Below are 20,274 nucleotides of genomic sequence, written 5' to 3'. Positions count from 1 at the left end.
AACATATTGTATACATGTATAAGGAAGCTCAACTTGGTTTATGGTTTTTAAAGGTGTATTTAACGAGTGTTCATTATATAAATCTGCTTTTGTTTTCATCCAGTTAATCATAATTGTAATATTATTTATATAGTGTAACATGGTTGATGTACTGACTCTCTAAAAGTATTGTTAACACAGTTGATGTTTAAATTAAATTGAATTATGTGCGAGCTATTACAATTTCAAATATTTATTGTTTTTTATGTAAATTATATTTGCTGAACAAGTTTTGAATTTTGTGTATATCATTTTTGTGTTATTATATTTTTTTTATATAAATTCCCAAATCAGTGGTGAAGAACAACACAAGTACCCGAAACCCGAGTGTATCTAAAATACATTTTAATCTTGCTTAAATTTGTTTTTTCACAATATTGTTTACAATATTCATCTGTCTGCGTTCTCTCCGTCCGCTCGTCTCATCGTCGTCTTTATTGTCTCCAAACAGAACTGTACAATCATGTAAATCTTTGTTCTACATCAAGGCACAAGACAACAGCCGTTGTGGGGCCCCGGGGCCTTGGGTAGACGGATCTTTGACGGCGTCCCGCTGGCACAAAGGAAGGGAAGGGATGAAGGAGGTGGAGGATGAGAGAGGTTAAGGTGGAGGGATGAATTTGGGTTATGTGCTTGAGGTCAAAGTGAGGAGATAACATAACTGAAGATGCGTCCATTTTATTTTCCAGTGATACGCATGTTTTTTAAATAAATAAAAAAAAAATACAGAAAGTATTGGAATGATTTTTGTTTCATACTAAAGTGCTTTTTTTTCTTCTTTTTTTCTCTTGTTTGCTGAAAGCAAAAACGGGATAAAGAGGATGGAAACACGGACAGCTCGTCCAGCAGATGGCGTGAGTGAGTGAGTCACGGGCCGGAGTTGATTCTGTTGGGTTTTGTTTTTTTTGTGGCTTTTTGTTCTGAGGGTTTTTTTTGGGATGCGTTCTTGTCTACCTGTGGGAACACAAAGACAAGAAAGTCGTCGATAGAAGTTACAAATTAAGGGTTTTAGGGAACAGTACTTTAAAAAAAAAGTGTATGTTTGTTTTCTCACCATTCCTTTGTGGCTCTGGGGTTCTTCTACATCTGTAGGCTTCTCCTCCGCCTGCCGAAAGCCTTGGCGCCGACGTTCGTGGGCACGAAGTTGCTGTTGCCCATCCCACCCGACCGGCTGAGGAAGTCGGCGAGGCGGTGGGTCACGCAGGTCGCTGTGTTGCAGGCTCGCTTCTGTGCTGTAACGCTACTTCAGGACAACAAACGTGTGGTCAACGCACTGAGCAGATGCAGGAACACATTCAACACCACAAACTAAACATCTCCTCCAACTCTCCAGGTTTTTGTCTACATTTTATTCCTACATAGTTTTGAAAAAAAGTTGCAATAATTAATTTGATTTATATTAAACAAGTTGAAATTAATCCTTAAAATCTTTAGTATGATTTAAATATTGTTATTTTTTTCTATGAATTACCGTATAAGATTAATATGTTTTTCAGAGTAAATAAAGCGAGGCTTAAGTTAGTAGTAATTACAACTTGAATATATATTGATATTAACTCCAGATATGATAAATAATCTTTATCAATTCTATTAAAATTTAGTTGAAAGATTCGTCCAATATTAATGGCACCTTAAAAGAATCAAACCACAAAACATTTACAACAATTTTTTTGTTTGTTTGTTTAACTTCCAAAACTCAATAAGGACTAAAAACCTGCTAAAGATTTCATCTAAAAACGTCTCCTGGACTCGTCCTGTCATCAGGTAGGTTACTAGTTCCATCCCAGCCACAGCGACTTAACCAGTACATTCCTCTAGCCTTGAATAATCCGATGAACTAATAAATAAATAATATCTACTTCATTCTAATGTTATCTATTGAAGTAATTTGTCAAAAAATCAAAGCTGATTATTTTTGGGAGCGAGGAGGTTACACACAAACATCACAAAACTCACAACAAACATGCAATTAGAAGCATTTATTGCCCTAAAAGTTTCTTACCTGCGTACATGATGACAAGTTCAAGGCTAAATAATGGACTTTATCAAGTAAATGGAGGGATTTTTGTGGTTGTATTTTTGAATGTTTTTTTTTATCCAAGAAAGAAGGTGCTACATCTTCCTGGTAGAAAAATACATTTATTGAACAACAAATATGGTCGTATGAGTGGATAATTTATTAGAAGATTGAACGAAGTGATCGCTCTCAGCTTTCATTGCCATCGATGACTCCATGTACAAAGTGACAGAACTGGCTCAAGGAGGATCTGATTGTCTAGATGTTGGCGTGTCAATCATCTCTCTGAAGTAACTAGGTGTTGGAAAACGGGAAAAGAAAAAACTGCTAAATATCCTTTACAAGCCAATCAAGCAGGATTACCCAACATGCACTTGTAAAGACAATCAAGGATGTGGATGCAGGTAAAAGAGGAGGTCGAGGCAGGGGGGTATGGGGGGGGAGGGGTGGGTTGCTGGTTAGATGCTGTCAAACGTCTCGCCGTAGCTTGCATAGCTGTCACTCTCAGGCACATTGCGCTTCTTGCCCGGCGTCCCTGCGCCCACGTTCGTGCGAGGGAACGTCTGCAACTTGTGCAGCTCCTGAGACAGTTTCCCCAACACACAGGTGCTGAGGTTGGAGCAGCGCTTGGTTAGGGTTCTGTCCAGACTGTCGGGGGGGTAGAGGTAGGGGGAGGACAAGAAGACATGCAGAGAACAGGCTCATAGATGAAAGAAATTCATGCATCTTCATTTGTCACAACATTCCCTGATACATTCCCGCAACTCATGCACATTTTTCATCGTGCTGAACTAACATCGCTCCACCTCGGTCGACTCGTCACCGAATCCCTTCATGCACCCCCCCCCCCCAAACACCCCCCACCCACCACCACCACATCCTTCACACCCACAAACCAGTAGCTTCAGTCATGCAAACTCCACTGAAGTGACTGATCATGCACGATCACTCGTTCCATTAGGCATTCATGGTTCACATGCCCGGCAGGCGAGAAATCTCTCCGCCCGTTCAACTCAAACCCACCCATGCGGGGTCACAGCAGAGAACGAGGGGGTCTACGAGTCACACACCGATAATGTTCCTTTTTTTTGGATCGAGTTACCTCAGTGATGGATGAAACGTCACTAAACCCCAAAAAACTTGGGACTTGAATCTACGATGTCTTGTCTTCAACCCAAAAACTATTGTTCATCAATCATGACCTTCCGGCTACTGGTTAAATCGAAGACGTCCGTACCTGTTTCCTTCGGTGGCTTGCTGCTCCAGCTCCTCCGCCGTCATCTGCACAAACTCCTTGACGATGGCGTTAAGTAATCGCCGCGCCTCGTAGTCCGTGAGCGTGACCCGGTCCGACATGGACTCTAGACCTGGTCTGAGAGGTTATTGGGAAAAACCATGTTAGAAAAGGATTAAAAATCTTGGTTGGATGGATCACAAAGTCAAGTTTTAGTGAAGGGTGGGGGGGTTGAAGAAAGAGGGGGTGATGATGAAGGGGGGGAGGGTAGAGACGTCACTGACTCCACAAGGGATGACGTCCGAGCGCGAGGGCCCTCAGCCAACGCACGGAAACAATCTGCAGAAAGTGCCCCATCTGACTGAGCGGCCGACGTGCGACCGGCTTTAGATTTATGAGAAAATCGATAGAAGCGTCAGAGGGAGGGGCCGGAGTCGGGGTTCGTAAAGATATGAAAATATAGACGACCGTTCATCTTCTGCAACTGTAAAACTCCATAGGCACTAAATGGATGATTTATCTTATCTTGTGGGTGACAAACTTTCAGAAGTTGCTAAATAAACGGAGCTAAAGAACATTTTAAGTCGTACAAAGTTGCATCAAAGTACATGATATCAACTAAGTTTTCAGTCCCTTTTACACTTCCTTGACTACGTCTTCAGACATAATTCAATGGGTCTCTCTGAAAACACAAGACTTCTCACCTGGCAGGGGCGGCTTGTGAGCAGTACATCTGGCAAATGACCAGAGCGTAGGCAACGAGGAACGCTGAGATCTTCAACATAACCATGGTCCCCTGGACACAACGAGAGAAACACGGACCGTCAGTTGGTGAATACTTGCCGCCGTTTCTGTCAAACTATCCCGCTGCGAACATCCTTTCGTCCTCGGCAACAGCTCTCTCTCTTCCTTCCAGTCATCCAGTCGGAAAAACTCTTCTCCTTTTGTCGGCTTATTGTTGTGTGTGTGTGTGTGTCGAGGGGAGAGAGAGTCGACGAGGGTCCTAGACTGTGGCACTTGCAGGAGTGGAAGAGGAGGTGGGGGCGAGCGAGAAGGTGGCGGGGAGGACTCCCATGCTTGCCAACTCCCAAAGGGACCCCGTGCATTAGTGTAATGAGCTGTTGCTCAGTTAAGATCGCCGTCCGTCCCCCGTTTTTTGATCCTTTCATTCCTCTATCTGCTCCGTTCCCTTCATTCCTGCCAGTGCTCCTGATTCACGGTGACCCCCCGAACCACCAGACATTACCACGAGCGAAAACACAACGTGAATGCAGAAAGCGACACTTACCTTCAGCGGTAATCACGCAGCAAAAAAAACAAAAAATATATATATTGTTGTTGTTTTTTTAATGCAAAATAAATCACTGCCTCGTGAAACTTGCAGATCAACTCTTGGTTCTGTTGCGTGCAGTGCAAACGCTCCAGCCTATATATCCCACCACTTGGATTTGGGCATTGACCGTGTAGGTGTTTAATTATCCGCGGCCGGCCAATCGCGTCGCTCTGCCGCCGCAGGGAGCCAATGGGAAGCCTCCCCCCCCACCCCGGACTTGGCTCGGCGAGGAGGGACATGGCTTCGTACTGACGTCATTGCTCAGTCACTAAGTGCTCCATTCACAAAATCCACCCGTCATTTGGACCATTTGCCATCGCCAATTTACATCGGTGTCATTAATTAAATGACCGGACTGAAGCTTCGCCAGCACGAATTATTTTAGGAACCCGACTAACAAAAAAAAAAAATCTAAAAAAGTTGCATTCAACAGTAAATCTCAGAAAATTGATCCACCCCCCCCACCCTCCATCCTCCCCCATTCACCACCCAGCTCTGGTCGCGGGCGGGGCCATCTACTGGGGAGGGCTGTTCACTACACAGTGACGCACGCGGGACACTCTTCATTCATAATGGTATTTGGATAACTCTGCACCCACGTCGCTCCCGTATAGACCTTATGTAATCTGTCAGGGATGTGATTCACCGCAAATAATGAGCCGGAGTCTGTTTGTTTATGGATCCTCTACGAAGACTCGAAGCACTTTTTTTTTATCAAAGCCATCGTCTGTTTCAACTTTCACTGTAAAAACCGTTGGTTTGTCGAGGAGTCGCTTCGAACCGACATCATGAATGGAGCTGATAAAGTGATACTCGCGTCGGTCCCGGTAATGACGACCTCCGCCCCGGGGGCCGCCGCCCACACACAACACCCGGTCGACCAATCGATGACATCCACTGACAGGCACACTTTCTCAGAAGCAATTACACAACTCTGGACCATCATCTCAATTCTTTGTCGTGAGTCGGGTGTGTGTGTGTGTTTCACATGGAATCGGGCGGCACCGGTACAGTAGGTGTGTGTAGATGTGAGTGTATGTCAGGGTGAAGAGAAGAGGGGGTTGGGGGGGGGGTTGCCTCTCCTCGTCTGCGTCATAGAGGAACCCCATTAGACAGGATGAGCCTTTTAGTGCTATTGAGCCTCGAGGCTCGCCCGTGTCAGGCTCTAAATCACTGCTGAATAGACAGCTCTGGGGTCCCGGGCCATATCTGCGTGGCTACATCGCTTCTCGCTGTCCAAACTAACTTATTATCCTGCTCCGGACAGATGAAGCCATGACATCATAGGGTCTTAAAACTCCACCGCTGATAATGGATCAATCTCGACATTGGTCTTCAAACGGACGAGGAAACGCAGAGTCAGCGAAAAAAAACGATGGTCGGGGGGCGTTAAACCCCGTGTCTTAAGGAGTTTGTGTTTTCAGTTTTTTTTGAGGCACTTCTTGGCGAGGGTTCCAGGTGACCTTCTCTGAGACGACGCGTCAGAAGTAGCGCAAAAAGTTGTGACCGAGTATAGTCGGGAGGAATGTAAGATGAGATGCAAGTCTTTCTTCATGTCAAAGTTGGATAATTAAATGAAGGAAATCCAAGGAGTCTTAGCAGCAAGTTCCCAAAAAAAGATTAAACATGCAAACTAGGGCTGCACGATATATCGAAAAAATATGGATATTGGCACGTGCGATATGCATATCGAAAACATGTTGTCAATTTGTACTTCTATGTCGCGTTGTTTTTCACGTGTCTGTGCGGTGCAGCTTGCTAGACTCTGTTGCTATGGTGATGCGTCTTGCCGGCGTGATGACTTCTATTGACTCAGTATATACACGGAAGTAATGCTAACTTATGAGCTACTCATATGTGAGTGATCCAGTCACTCATCTCTTTTAACCCCCTCTGTTAAAGCAACATATTGTAAGAACTTTTCATCTCGTCTCAGTTGTTTTCTTATAAGATCGTGAACTTCCAAAACAAGCGTAAACATGTCCGTCTTAGTGGAATGCAAATGAGCTAAGTTGTTAGCATCAGGTCATTTATAAACTGTTATGTGTGTTTGTACAAGAAGGTGGATTTATTATTGATTTGGTGATATTGTGACGCGCCGGAGGCTCCTCTCTGATTTCGCTCAGTTTCGCGGGAAACCGGTGCAACTCCCGCGAGACTGAACGTTATAAGTTATATTTTGTGCGGAAATAAACAATAGGGAAACATCGCATCGTTTTTTCTTAACGTAACACCCGGACCTCCCCAACAGTACTCGCTCCTGCACATTCACGTGGATACATTTTTAGGTAAAAAAAAAAACATCGCATTAATATCGATAACACAATTCAAGACACCAATATTGAATATCTCACTTATTTCCAATATCGCCCTAATACAAACCCATTCAAGATTATGACATAAATAGTAATTATTATGTAACTACATTAGGTAGATTCTTCAAGTCTTGGGCCTCTTTCCTTCTGCTGCTGCACCTGCGACCTGACTTCAGATCATTAGAAATGGACGGATTGAGACATTGCTCTGATTCATCCTCGATGTTACTTATTAGAGAATCATTTTAATGTTTACTGTCAAACTTTTATTAACACTTTAACAGCGATTCTCTCTCGACACACAATTTTTTCTTCTTCACTTTTTTTTACTCAAAGAACATTTCACCGTGAGTGACGTAAGGTTTGAACCAGACGATGAGTAGCACCTTCCTCTCGCTTTGATGATCGATGACAACTTTGACAAGGAGTCAATCATGACGTCGCTGACGTCTACGTAGTCAGACACCTGACGATATATGTCATGTATTGGCTCCACCAATCAGCTTCGCTCTTGAATAACAACACAAACGGCTGGTCTGGTCTGACCAGGACATTATTTTCTAACCATCGTCTCTATGTCGACCCACAAACTATAAACACAAACAACCACACACGGAGTGTCATTATCTCTTTTGTGCAACTACCTGCTGGTCCTCACACAGTCTCTGGGCGAGACAAACAGAGAATGAGTGCAGAGAGGTGGACACACACACTCACACACACACACTCTTAATAGATCACATTTGGATCTACAGACCATTTTCATGCTGTTTGTTTAACCTTCAGCAGAATCAATGGGATGCTGTTGCGTCATCGTTGGAGAGTTTAGTCGGTGTCACTCCAGGATGTAAACATCATTATGGTGATGTGTGTGTGTGTGTTTGTGTGGCTGTTGTTGTACCGTGGGTGCCTCCCCCCCCCCCCCCGTCAGGGGAGCTGCACTGACCATCCTGACTCCAGCCAAGTTTTTCTGAGTTCCTGAGGAAGAAAGAAAGAACTTTGTGAAGTTGAGTCGATACACTAACCTTTGAAGACAGGACTCCCTCGACTGAGATCATCACGCTCACCAGGGTAGAACTGATTAGTGGGTAACATGAGGACCGCTCGCCTCCTCGCTGCTCTTACAAGGAAGTGGACAAAGTTCTCTTTGAGAAACAAACTTTAGAATTAAATGAACAGTCTTGAAAGTACAAAGAAGTTTTTAGCGTCTGACACATGTATAGATATGAGTCATCAGTGAATTCATATTCAATATCAAACCGACAGTAACACAATTAATAGCTAATTTGATCTGAAGGTGTTTCATTATAAGAACAGAAAAAAAACTGTAAAAGACAAATGATCCTTGGAATTTCAAAAGTGATGTTAAACTCAAACACACTTGAGCTTGTGTCATCAAAGTAAAGATTTACCTTTACTCTGCATGTTTGTAAAGCAGATTTGATATTGTGATTATTTATTATTTATGTCTCTGTGTCATCATTTACACACAGCAGACAAATCTAAATCTGAAAATCTAACGTTGAACCTAATAATAAATTAAATCAAAACAAATTATATTGTCATATACATTAAATATTATATATTACATTCTTATTTGTGCTTTTCCCTGATTTTCTTGGGACTCCTGTGTTTGTCTTATGTGTCTTGATATTTTAAAGTATATATTTTAACTGCGTATAGATCTTTACAAATAACTATTACTTACTATTCATGTTTGGATGTTGCTTTTGTTCCTAAAATCATCGTCTCTGAACAGCAGGATCCGTTTTAATGTAACGATGTGTTGGTGAAGCTTCATGAAACAGTGTCATTATCTTCAGAGTCCACTAGATGTCACTCTCTATAATCTATTGCTTTGAACAACTATTCTATTGAAACATCATTAATAAACTGATGGCGCCAACTACTGACCTCTAAACATATGACACTGTTTCATGAAGCTTCATTGACACATCACTTGCATTCAAGCGAGTCGTGAGTTACGTACCAAGGTTTGGATGTTGACTACGAGAAAACACATTAGCCCCTTAAAAGTAAATATTACTCTTGATTTGATACTGTGAGGTGAGGAATACTCTTTTGACCGCTACTATCAAGATAAACAAAACTTTAATTAAGAACATTGTTGATGTTGCAACAATAGAATATTCAAGTAAACCACATGTTTCTTCTGACACAGGATCATACTGGACCCGAGTGTGTGTTTGGTGATTGGAGAACAGGTCGACACAATCAGGATGAAGGTAACAATTTATTACAGAAACACTTAATGAAAAGTTAAAGGCATCAATATACTGGGGGGGAAGAAAACACAAACCCAGGCAAGAATTGGAGTTAAACAGAAGTAGATATGGATAAAAAAAAAACATATATTGGTGTCAAAACAAGACTATGGCCGTATAGCAGAAGTGAAATAATAAAAATCAAAGAAAATACTCATGGGTAGAATCTTGTATTGCCTAATGAACCAGAGCCAAGCAAGGAAATTAGGACAATCTGACACCACGGACTGGAACGAGGGAGCTTAAGTAGACGCTATAAGAGTGTTGAAAGAACGAACGCAGAGGGGGGAAAGTAAGAAAAGTAAGTTAAAAAAATAAAAGCAAATACAAACACGTACAAGGACATATTCTTACTGAGATAATCTTTTGCTCACATGTACAAGTATTTGGTTTAATAAGCAATAATAAGGACAGCTTGAGAGGGACACAGGTACAGACCTAACATACTAATAGAAAACTATTAATAAAGAAAACAATCACAACTTATTATCATCACAAAAACACAAAAGACACCATGGAAAGACATCCAGAAACTGAGCTCTTGTCATTGGAATAAATGAAAAACACTTGTTAACAGATCATTTTGAAAAATGATATTTAGAACAGTTGGGGGAGGAAGGTTAAGACAACAATGAAGGAAAAACTTTAAGAACTCAGAGCAGCAAACTCACACTCACATTAAACTAACGAAAAGTGCCAAAGAACCAGGAACAATATGTAGTCAACTTTACCAGAATGGAATCAATGAAAATCTGAAACGAGGAACTGAAACCAGGAAGTAGAAGCTGCTGATCGTAGATATGTTCCAACTGTGCATCGTTAACCTGCTGAGGTACAGAGGAAGAAACACAGAAGGAAAGCTCACAAAATAAAAGCATATTCATGATCACACAAACAGGAAGAGCCACAAAAAGGTCAACGATTAAAGTATGTAAGGTTTAATAGATGTATTTTTAAAGTGGTGTCTGTTGTAAGTTTTCTCTTCTCAGACATCACTAATTGATCCATTGGTCATGTCTGGGAAGTCAAAACCACAGCTACACTTATCAACAAGTCTTCAAATCATAAAGTAGGTTTTTATTATCATGAAAGATGTTTCAGCTCATGCATGAATCCTGAGAATATTCCACTATACTCTGGTTATTGCTCCTGATGATTAGGTTCCAGGGTTGAGTCAGTACTTGGGTGACTTAGGTCAGTCTGTCAAACTGAGCCTGAGAAACCTGGGTGTTTTTTGACAAAGACATGTCTCTAGTTCAACACTGCAGAAGACTGACCAGAAACTGTTTCTTCAACTGAGAAAAATCTCTAAACTTAGTGAAATGATGTCACAACATGATCTGGAGCTTATAATCCATGTGTTTGTGTCTTCTTGTTTAGTCTATTGTAACTAAACAACTTTGGCGTCTAAACAAGAAGGAGCTGTCTCGCATGCAGTTCATACAAAACTCTGCAGCGAGAATCCTGACCTATTTTCAGAAATATTCATGGTCAGACCTTCCATCAGTGATCTGATCCAGACTTACACCCCAGCTCGGGCTCTTTAGTCTGTGGATCAGAATCTACTGATGGTTCCTGAACACGATTCCTTCCGCCTCACTTTTCCTCCAAAGAGCCATTAAACAGTTTCTGTTTATGGCTTCATCTGCTCCATTTCTACATGTTACATGACGTCACATGTTTGAATATGATAACATGATGGCGGCTCCGACACGCATGTGTTCTTGTGGCTTCTAAACCAGACAAACCAAGAGTAAACTCACTGACTGAATGGGATCCATTCTCTAGTGTGGCTTCAATACAAAGTGTTTGTTTTCAAAGGGCAGGACGAGCTGACAGCTGCTGTCACTTCTCTCTCCTCCCACACATCACAATCAGGCTGGATATCGGAAATCGGATCTTGATGTTTGTTTCGCTCGTTTATAAAAAGCTAATGTGGACAGAGTCATAAATCTGAGATCCAAGGAAACATAACATTTGGTTTCAGATACTTGACACGCTTTTCAGTGAAGAGTGAGAAACAAACAAAGATAAAAAACTTAAAACAAATATCTAGCTCTGACTCGAGTTATGAAATGTTGGACATTTCATCATGTTTTCTCATCAAAATTCATTATTTTCTTTAGTAACAGGATCATCTTTTCTAAATAACTTGTTTTTGTATTTTTCAATCAACTCAAGAAGAACAAGATCTCACGATGGAATGTTAATTCACTGACAAACTGAAAATAATTCACTCCATTAAATTTCAGACCCAATGATAGTGACGTGTTGATGAAGCTTCACGAAGTATAAATATTTTCAGAATCCACTAGATGTCACTCTCTGCTCTATCATCATCATTTTGAACATCTATTGTATTGAAACCTCATGCATTTTAAAGTGATGGCGCCACCTACTGACCTCTAAAATATGACACTGTTTCATGAAACAGTATCTGCACCATTGTGTTTATTTAAGTATTAGTAGGATTGAACGACCTACAAACTCGACTAAGGTGTTCAAAGGTATTTTGTCGTTAACGAAATGTTTGCCTCTACAAAATTTGGTTTTCACACCTATATTTATGTGGTCTGTGTCTCGCTCTGGTAGTGACGTGTTGGTGAAGCTTCATGAAACATTGTCACATATGTTAGAGGTCAGTAGGTGGCGCCCTCAGTTTAAAATTATGTTTCAATAGAACAGTATTTCAAAACAATAGTTTATAGATCACAGAGTGACATCTAGTGGACTCTAAAAATGTTGACACTGTTTCATGAAGCTTCATCAAGACACATTGGAATGAACACTAGGGGGATCTAAGGAACGGTGCAGATACTGAATTAGGGTCAGGTATTTTATTGTCCCCCTTTTCTGTGCTTCTATGCATTAAAACTTTAGTACTATAACATATTGTTTTTTCTTAGATAAATGTTCATTGTTGTGGATATATTTAGAAGTATTTACGATTTTTCATTTATTATTATTTACACATTATGATTTTTGTTGTATTTATTATTATTATTATTACAATTTTGCATCTTTATCTTCAATTATCCTTGTTTTTATTGTATTTAAATGTGTGTTCTGTTTGTCTGGTATGTGTATGAGTCGCTGAAATACTGCTGAAAGCTGGAAGAAGAAAAGAAATGTCACGTCTAAAGAAAGAGCTGTTAGACTCCTCAGTGTCGTACTTTACCATTCATAGGACCACAAGTGGTGTTGGGAACAAGGCGAGTGTTGATGGCGTCAGTGCTTGATCTATGAGAGCCACCGTCCACCCTGGTCACCCCCCGTCCCCCCCGCCCCCCCTGGATCAGTTGAGGCCAGACCAATCCAGATAAAGCACTTCCTGAAGAGAAAGGAGGCGAAACAGCACTTAAGTCATTATCCCACTCCAGCCTCCAGTAATGGCTCTCAATCTCCAAATCTAATCAGTGGCTCGCCAGCACAACGCACGCTCGCCACCTGATTAAATGCAAGTTCAAGTCGTGGTACTGGTGTCACTCTGTGGGGGGGGTTTTTTAAGTCAAAGGATCCACCGCGAAGATATGTAACGTCCTGCAGGTGTTCTCCAGGTATCTCTGCAGGTTCTCCATTCATCAGGAACCATGAAGAATATCAAGGATCTGTAGAGTAATAGTTCACACAAACTTCACTCATTTTCTTCTCTCATTTCGACTAATGTTTAATTGTTTTTATAGTAATCTGTTCTTTTTAGAGTTATAGACAAAAATGTTTGTTCATTTTAATGTAGCGACTGGAGCTCAGTTGTCTTCGTCTTTATCTTCGTCCAAAAAGACACTTAAAAACATCCAAATACCTCCATACTGCTCGACTGTAACCTCTTCTATTAAAGCTCCACATAAGAAAATGAGTTCATAAAAAAGATCACGATCAGTTCCATCGCCAACTTGGACGAAAGTGTTTCCTCATGGCAAGGGTCAAACAAGATGGACGTTACAGACGAGCAGTATGGAGGGATTTGGATGTTTTTAAGTGTCTTTTTGGACGAAGATGAAGACGAAGACAACTGAGCTCCAGTCGCAACATTAAACATCATCTAGTCATCAACTCTGGTGTCATGTAGTAAATGTTCTTCTCTTCAAGACACAGTAAGTTCCTCATCATGACCATGTTTTCAACTTATTACTTTATAAAGTTGCTCTGAAATCTGGGCGACCGAGAGGTTACGAGAGTCCATTATGACGTAATAATGGCTTCACTCCTCTTCACAGGCATCTGTAATCACGCCCCGCTTTGTTTAGACAAAGAGTCCCTTGGAGGTGGAGACCATTGATGACGCACGGTGACAAATCTCCATGCTTGACTGGAAAAGCGTTCTACAAATATCAATTATTTACTAACCAATCATAGCAGAGTGTGTGTGGTTATGGTCAACAAGATTTCATCTCCAGAAAAAAAAAGGGTTTTCAGTGGGCGGAGCTTAAGATAATTTTCTAAGGTCAATATTTTAATATAAAGAGAGTTTCGTACAAACACACACTGATGATACAATAGAGACACACATTAACACACACGCACATACACACTTTAACACATACGCACATAAACACTTTAACACACATGCTCATACACACTTTAACACACACGCACCTACACACTTTAACACACACACACACACTTTAACACGCACATACACTCTCACACACTTATCATGCACATACACACTTTAACACATAGGCACACAAACACTTTAACACACACACACACACACTTATCACGCACATACACACTTTAACACATACGCACATAAACACTTTAACACACACACACTTATCACGCACATACACACTTTAACACATACGCACATAAACACTTTAACACACACACACACACTTATCACGCACATACACACTTTAACACACACGCACATACACTCTTTAACACACACACACACTTTAACACGCACATACACACTTTAACACACATACACACTTTAATATCTATCTTTTCATCCATCCATCCATCCATCCATCCATCCATCCGTCATCCATCCATCCATCCATCCATCCATCATCCATCCATCCATCCATCCATCCATCCATCCATCCATCCATCCATCCATCCATCCATCCATCCATCCATCCATCCATCCATCCATCCATCCATCCATCCATCCATCCATCCATCCATCCATCCATAACAGGGAACATCATCATGTTCTCCATCATTCTTCGTGGGAGTGACACGAACACGAACCACCAGCTTCACAGTCACAAAAGGATAGAAAGAGAAGAAAAGGCTCAGCGATCGATAGCCGGACACTTACAAATGCTTCAGGAAGTTGGAGCAACACAAGAGACAGTTTGTCTTTCCTAAAAGTACCTCATTCATCATGATCGTGTTGCGATGAATGAAGTGACTCAGAAATATGGCAGAGCAGGGTTTTAGTACTGCAGCCAAAATGTTAAAAAAAAAAGATATTTTAGCAACAATTTATATCCACGTTGGATGTGTCCAACTATTTATAGAAGACTCGAGCTGTAGATGAATAAAGTAAAAACTAGCTCAAGCATCAAACTGGTCGTAAAAGAAAAAAATAAACATAGATAATATTTAGTAACAAATATTTACATCATAACATAAGGATGTTACAATATAATTAAAACTCTATTAAAGATCACATAAATATTAATGACATCGATCAACATGATCACATGACACATAATGATCAAATGATAAAGATAAAGTAGGAACATTTTTCTTTTTTTTGCTGCTTTTTTAATCTCTTTAAACATGTTGTTTGATCAGTTTTTTGATCAAAGCTGTTTTTTGGGGGGGGGTTTTACGGTTTAAAATGATACAATTTTGTGTTTATTTCAAAGAGTATTATTGTATAATAAACATGCTAATAGTTGCTATGGAGAAGCGACAATTACAAACAGCAAAACACAACAAAATACAGCGTCAACAGATGTGAATTTGAAATGAAAAGAGTTACACAAATACATATACAAAAATAATTAATAAATACATTAATAAACAAACTGAAAGTCATGTGACCGATGAACTAGTTCACATCATTGTCTCAGTGTTTTCATATGAAGTACTGAGGGACCTGACACAACAAGAAGATACACACAAAAAATTACTTGAGCGTTTTTGAGAACCAAGTACGAAAAAGAGGGATGTCGTTGCAGTAACGCTGTTCAAACAAGTGAGGGCGCCGGGAACGTGGAGATGATACGGATGTCGCTTGAATATTTCCACGAACATATAAGTCATAAGATATAGAAGGCAAGGAGATCATTGTTTTTATAAACAATCCAGCTCAGTCAATTGGAATGTTGCATTGTGGGTTTTGCTTCAATTGGTCTGTTGCATTGTGGGTTTTGCTTAACGTTTTGAGTTAAGATTTATTTGTTAATCCATCATCCAAATACCTGCATACTGCTCGTCTGTAACGTCCTCTTGGATTGAAGCCTTGACAAGAAGATTTGTTCAGGAATATATTAAATAAGTCTATATTTCAGCACTAGCTAAAATGCTAACGTGCTACACGGGCAGGAAACACTCCGAGTAAACATCGCGAGATATCACAGTGTAGACAGAAGACACTTGGATCTTAAACTTTAAGTATAGACTTTGTGCATTTTTTAAACAATTTCTCTTGTCTTGGCTTCATTAAAAAAAGAGCAGTATGGAGGTATTTGGATGTTGTCAAGTGTCTTTTTGGACGAAGCTGAAGAAAACTGAGCTCCAGTCGCTACATTAAAATGAACAAACATTTTCGTCCATAACTCTAAAAAGAAACAGATTACTCTGAAAATAATCCAACATAGGTTGACATGAGAGTAGAAAATGAGTGAAGTTAAAATTTTGGTTGAATTATGACTTTAAGTGAACGGTTGTCGCATGATGATGACATCACTTTCCTCTCGCCGGCTCCTGGAGATCGTTCTTGTCGTCATGGTTGAGTTTTTAAATCTCTTTCCAATCATCTTTCATTCCAGAATCTTTTCTTGCTGCCGATCTCGGTCCTGCAGGACTGACAGAAATCAACGACGTCCTGGCTCTTAGTGACGATACCAGAACCCGACGGAGAAGAACCGAGGCCACTCTGAAAACCTTCATCCTCGGATCTGGAGGATTTCAAGAGGATTTGCCTCTTCGAGTACAAAAAGTTGCATCATTATCAATAAATCCATGACGTCATTGAATTCACCTAAAGATGGGACGATGTCCTCCATGTTGGATTCTGGTGTCCTCGCTTCAGGACGTGATGAGGTCAGGGGTGACATTGGCCTCTGGCACCACCTGCTCCGGGGCCAGTTTCCTACATGGATCAACAGGACATTGATGGATTCTGCTGAGGCGGCGATACGTGGAGCCACAGGAAGTGACTCAGGCTCCTCCGGAGTTATCTCAAGGAAACTTGGCTCCCGTCTTTGGAGTCATTTCAGATTCAATCACACTTGATCAACTTGGACCGCGTCCCGCAGTATTTATAGAAAGTTAAATGTTATGCGGTTATAAAGCCTGGCCCGGGGCCAAGAACCTGCCTCCAGAACTGCCTCTGCAGCAAAGCTGAGAGTTGGAAATGGTCGAGTCCGGTTACAACGAAAGTCTTTCCTGAAAATCAACGTCCAAGCCCAGGAAGTGAACACGGTCAGTTTTGTCTCTACGTTTGAATCGCACGCGTGTGATTTCCATCATGTAAACTCTGAACTAAGTCGGTTTTGGTATAAAATCTTCCCCAAAACTATTTTCCATATTATTTGTTTATTATTGAGGTCAATATTTGGTGATGAAGCTCCCTGTTGTCTTCTTCTCTCTTGGACTATTTATTGTTTGTGAGATAATGGACTATTTATTGTTTGTGAGATAATGGACTATTTCTTGTTTGTGAGACATGGACTCTTAATTGTTTGTGAGATATTGGACAATTTATTGTTTGTGAGATATTGGACAATTTATTGTTTGTGAGATATTGGACTATTTATGGTTTGTGAGATATTGGATTCTTGATTGTTTGTGAGACATCGGACTCTTTATTGTTTGTGAGATATTGGACTCTTGATTGTTTGTGAGATATTGGACTCTTGATTGTTTGTGAGACATTGGACTCTTTATTGTTTGTGAGATATTGGACTCTTGATTGTTTTGAGACATTGGACTCTTGATTGTTTGTGAGATATTGGACTCTTGATTGTTTGTGAGACATTTGACTCTTGATTGTTTGTGAGATATTGGACTCTTTATTGTTTGTGAGACATTGGACTCTTGATTTTTTTTGTGAGATATTGGACTCTTGATTGTTTGTGAGACATTGGACTCATGATTGTTTGTGAGAAATTGGACTCTTTATTGTTTGTAAGGTATTGGACTCTTTATTGTTTGTGAGACATTGGACTCTTTTTTGTGAGATATTGGACTCTTTATTGTTTGTGAGACATTGGACTCTTTATTTTTTGTGAGACATTGGACTCTTTATTGTTTGTAAGATATTGGACTCTTTATTGTTTGTGAGACATTGGACTCTTGATTGTTTGTGAGATAATGGACACTTGATTGTTTGTGAGTTTAGAGATTTTTCTCAGTTGAAACATTTTTTGGTCAGTTTTCTACAGTTTTGAACTAGAGACATGTCTTTATCAAATACAACACCCAGGTTTCTCAGGCTCAGTTTGACAGACTGACCTAAGTCACTGTATTACAGTAATAGTATTTTATTTTCAAAGTTTTAATCCAAACGTTAATTCTTGAATAAAACTCCATTAATAAAAAGTAAAAAATGCTCAAAATACAAATATATTTATTGGGTTCATTAGATTTTCTTACTTTGATATTAAGTTCTAGTCTTAGTTTACCCATGATGCCTCTTTCCTGGTTGATGTAATTGAGCTGTTGGTGGTTTGAATGTTTCAGAAATGTAACATGCTTGATATTTGAGTAAATAAACACAGAAAAGATGCAACATTTCAAGGGGTTTACGAGACAAAAGAAGCTGAAAATAAAACAATTTTGAAGAAACTCCTCCGATGCGATGTCACATTTACGATGACTTACTTACTTAATCCAGTTATTTTGCTTCTTACTGGTTTTAAAATATTTCCAGAGAATCATCATTAACCGATTACAATTATGGGATGTGTTTTTAAACTCATGGTAACTACACAGTCATTACAATCATTGACCTTAAAGAATGATTACTTCAAATCTCCAAAAACACTAATAAGACTAAACCTAACGTCAACAATGATCAATACACAAACTCAAAGGTCAAGAGAAATGTCACGATTCCAACCTTTAGCGACTCAACGATTCCTCCAAGTGAAGCCTTGAGTTTTTGGGGACTCGATTATTGATTGACAGGCCCTGTGACCTCCTCTGATACGATGCTCGGTCTGCCGTGAGCGACGAGAAGTTTGGATTGTTCAGGTGTGTGTGTGTGTGTGTGTGTGTGTGTGTGTGTGTGGTCACATGTCAGCGATGACATCACGTTCCTAAAAAAGGTTGTTTTGGACCTGGAGTCCCGCAGTGATGTAACCGAACATGGAGCAAGAAGAAGAAAAGTTTCACAGGTGTGACGGTGAATGTTGTGGAAAACCTGGATGATCTTCGTCTTCATCATCATCATCGTCATTGTCATCATCTTTATCTTCATCTTCATCATCTTCATCTTTGTCATTAACCATCATTTTCATCTTCATCTTCATCTTCATCTTCATCATCATCTTCATCTTCATCTTCATCTTCATCTTCATCTTCATCATCATCTTCTGCTTCATCTTCATCTTCATCGTCATCTTCATCATCATCATCATCATCATCATCATCATCTTCTTCATCTTCATCATCATCATCTTTGTCATTAACCATCATTTTCATCTTCATCATCTTCTTCATCTTCATCATCATCATCATCATCATCATCATCATCTTCTTCATCTTCATCTTCATCTTCATCATCTTCATCATCATCATCATATTCCTCTTCTTCATCTTCATCTTCGTCTTCTTCATCATCATCATCATCATCATCTTTTTCATCTTCATCATCATCATCATCATCTTCTTCATCTTCATCTTCTTCATCATCATCTTCATCTTCATCATCATCATCATCATCATCATCATCATCATATTCCTCTTCTTCATCTTCATCTTCGTCTTCTTCATCATCATCATCATCATCTTCATATTTGTCACAGATGGATGTGACAGTAAACGTTGAGGGAAATCATGGATGATCTCGAGCTACAAGTCCAGAGATGATCACGTCGGCCGCTGGAGAAACAACATTGATCTTAATTAACAATCTTGAACAAGAACCTTCATGAACGACCTGTGGACAGGAAGTACAATGTGGGTCTCATTTATCATTACCCAGGATGCAACATTCCACAGGTGTCACACTCTGACCCGCTCGATGTCTGTTTCAAAATCCAAGTAGATTAACGTTCATGTTTCCATGGTGACCAATGAAGATGTTTTAGATAATAAATATTTTATCTATTTTATTATGAAGGATTTTTCTTTCTTTGAATTAAACACATATCTTAAATGATGCACTAAGTAAGATAATATATTTCACTCTAAATACCAGTTCAATAATAATGTAATAATTAATGGTAACTAAACATATCTGAAAGTTTGAATACGAGTTGAAGGTTAACTGTGAGTCATACTGAGGAGGAGACGCCCTCTTGTGGTGAAGGTGTGTACAATCCAGACGCTTCTCTGATGTTTTGATTCGTTATAAATATATTCAAGTTTAAAAATATATACGGAAATTGATACTTAATTTTAATAGTTATTTTTAAGAATATATAAAATGAGTAGTTGCAACTGCTTTTACAATAGGAAAAATGACTTTTAATTGACACATTTTTATTTCATTTATCTTTCCTATTAAGTTCAAGAGTTGTGTTTAAAACACTGACAATAAAAGTTTCCAATGATTCTTGTTCGAACTCTCGAGTGAAAGTGAAAGTGAAAGTGATCCTCAGTTCTCGTGTCGATTCATGATCGACTGAAATAAACTCGGGAAACTCACGTCAAACAGTGAGTCATAGAAACTTATGTGTCGTCACTGGAACTTACTT

The 20,274-nt window shown here is 39.8% G+C and overlaps 1 protein-coding gene across 3 annotated transcripts; it reads right to left on the bottom strand.

Moving 5' to 3' along the window:
* Positions 1-367: 367 nt before the first annotated feature.
* LOC148073547 (calcitonin gene-related peptide 1-like) lies at positions 368-5,065 on the bottom strand. Of its 3 annotated transcripts, none has more exons than XM_087797040.1 (5): positions 4,579-5,065; positions 3,995-4,086; positions 3,294-3,428; positions 1,094-1,282; positions 368-993 (listed from the first exon to the last, which is right to left on the bottom strand). In XM_087797040.1, the coding sequence occupies exons 2-4, from the start codon at positions 4,078-4,080 to the stop codon at positions 1,120-1,122; spliced, it is 384 nt and encodes a 127-aa protein (XP_087653166.1). In that variant the 5' UTR covers positions 4,081-4,086; positions 4,579-5,065; the 3' UTR covers positions 368-993; positions 1,094-1,119. The 3 variants fall into 3 exon arrangements, with proteins under 3 accessions (XP_087653166.1, XP_087653167.1, XP_087653165.1); XM_087797041.1 differs by having other exon boundaries at positions 1,094-1,279; XM_087797039.1 differs by lacking the exons at positions 368-993; positions 1,094-1,282 and adding an exon at positions 2,182-2,704.
* Between the last annotated feature and the right edge of the window lie 15,209 nt (positions 5,066-20,274).

This window comes from Callionymus lyra, chromosome 8 (assembly GCF_982586985.1).
Source record: "Callionymus lyra chromosome 8, fCalLyr1.hap1.1, whole genome shotgun sequence".
Classification (NCBI taxonomy): Eukaryota; Metazoa; Chordata; class Actinopteri; order Syngnathiformes; family Callionymidae; genus Callionymus; species Callionymus lyra.
The sequence above is the reverse complement of the archived record's forward strand: the minus strand, read 5'-3'. Positions and strand labels throughout refer to the sequence as shown.

Excerpts from the sequence above, each read along its gene's own strand:
- LOC148073547 (XM_087797039.1), bottom strand. The coding sequence starts at position 4,080 with ATGGTTATGTTGAAGATCTCAGCGTTCCTCGTTGCCTACGCTCTGGTC. Across the intron at positions 3,429-3,994 it reads TCACAAGCCGCCCCTGCCAG|ACCAGGTCTAGAGTCCATGT; the intron begins GTGAGAAGTCTT and ends ATAACCTCTCAG. Across the intron at positions 2,705-3,293 it reads CAAGCCACCGAAGGAAACAG|TCTGGACAGAACCCTAACCA; the intron begins GTACGGACGTCT and ends CCCCCCCGACAG.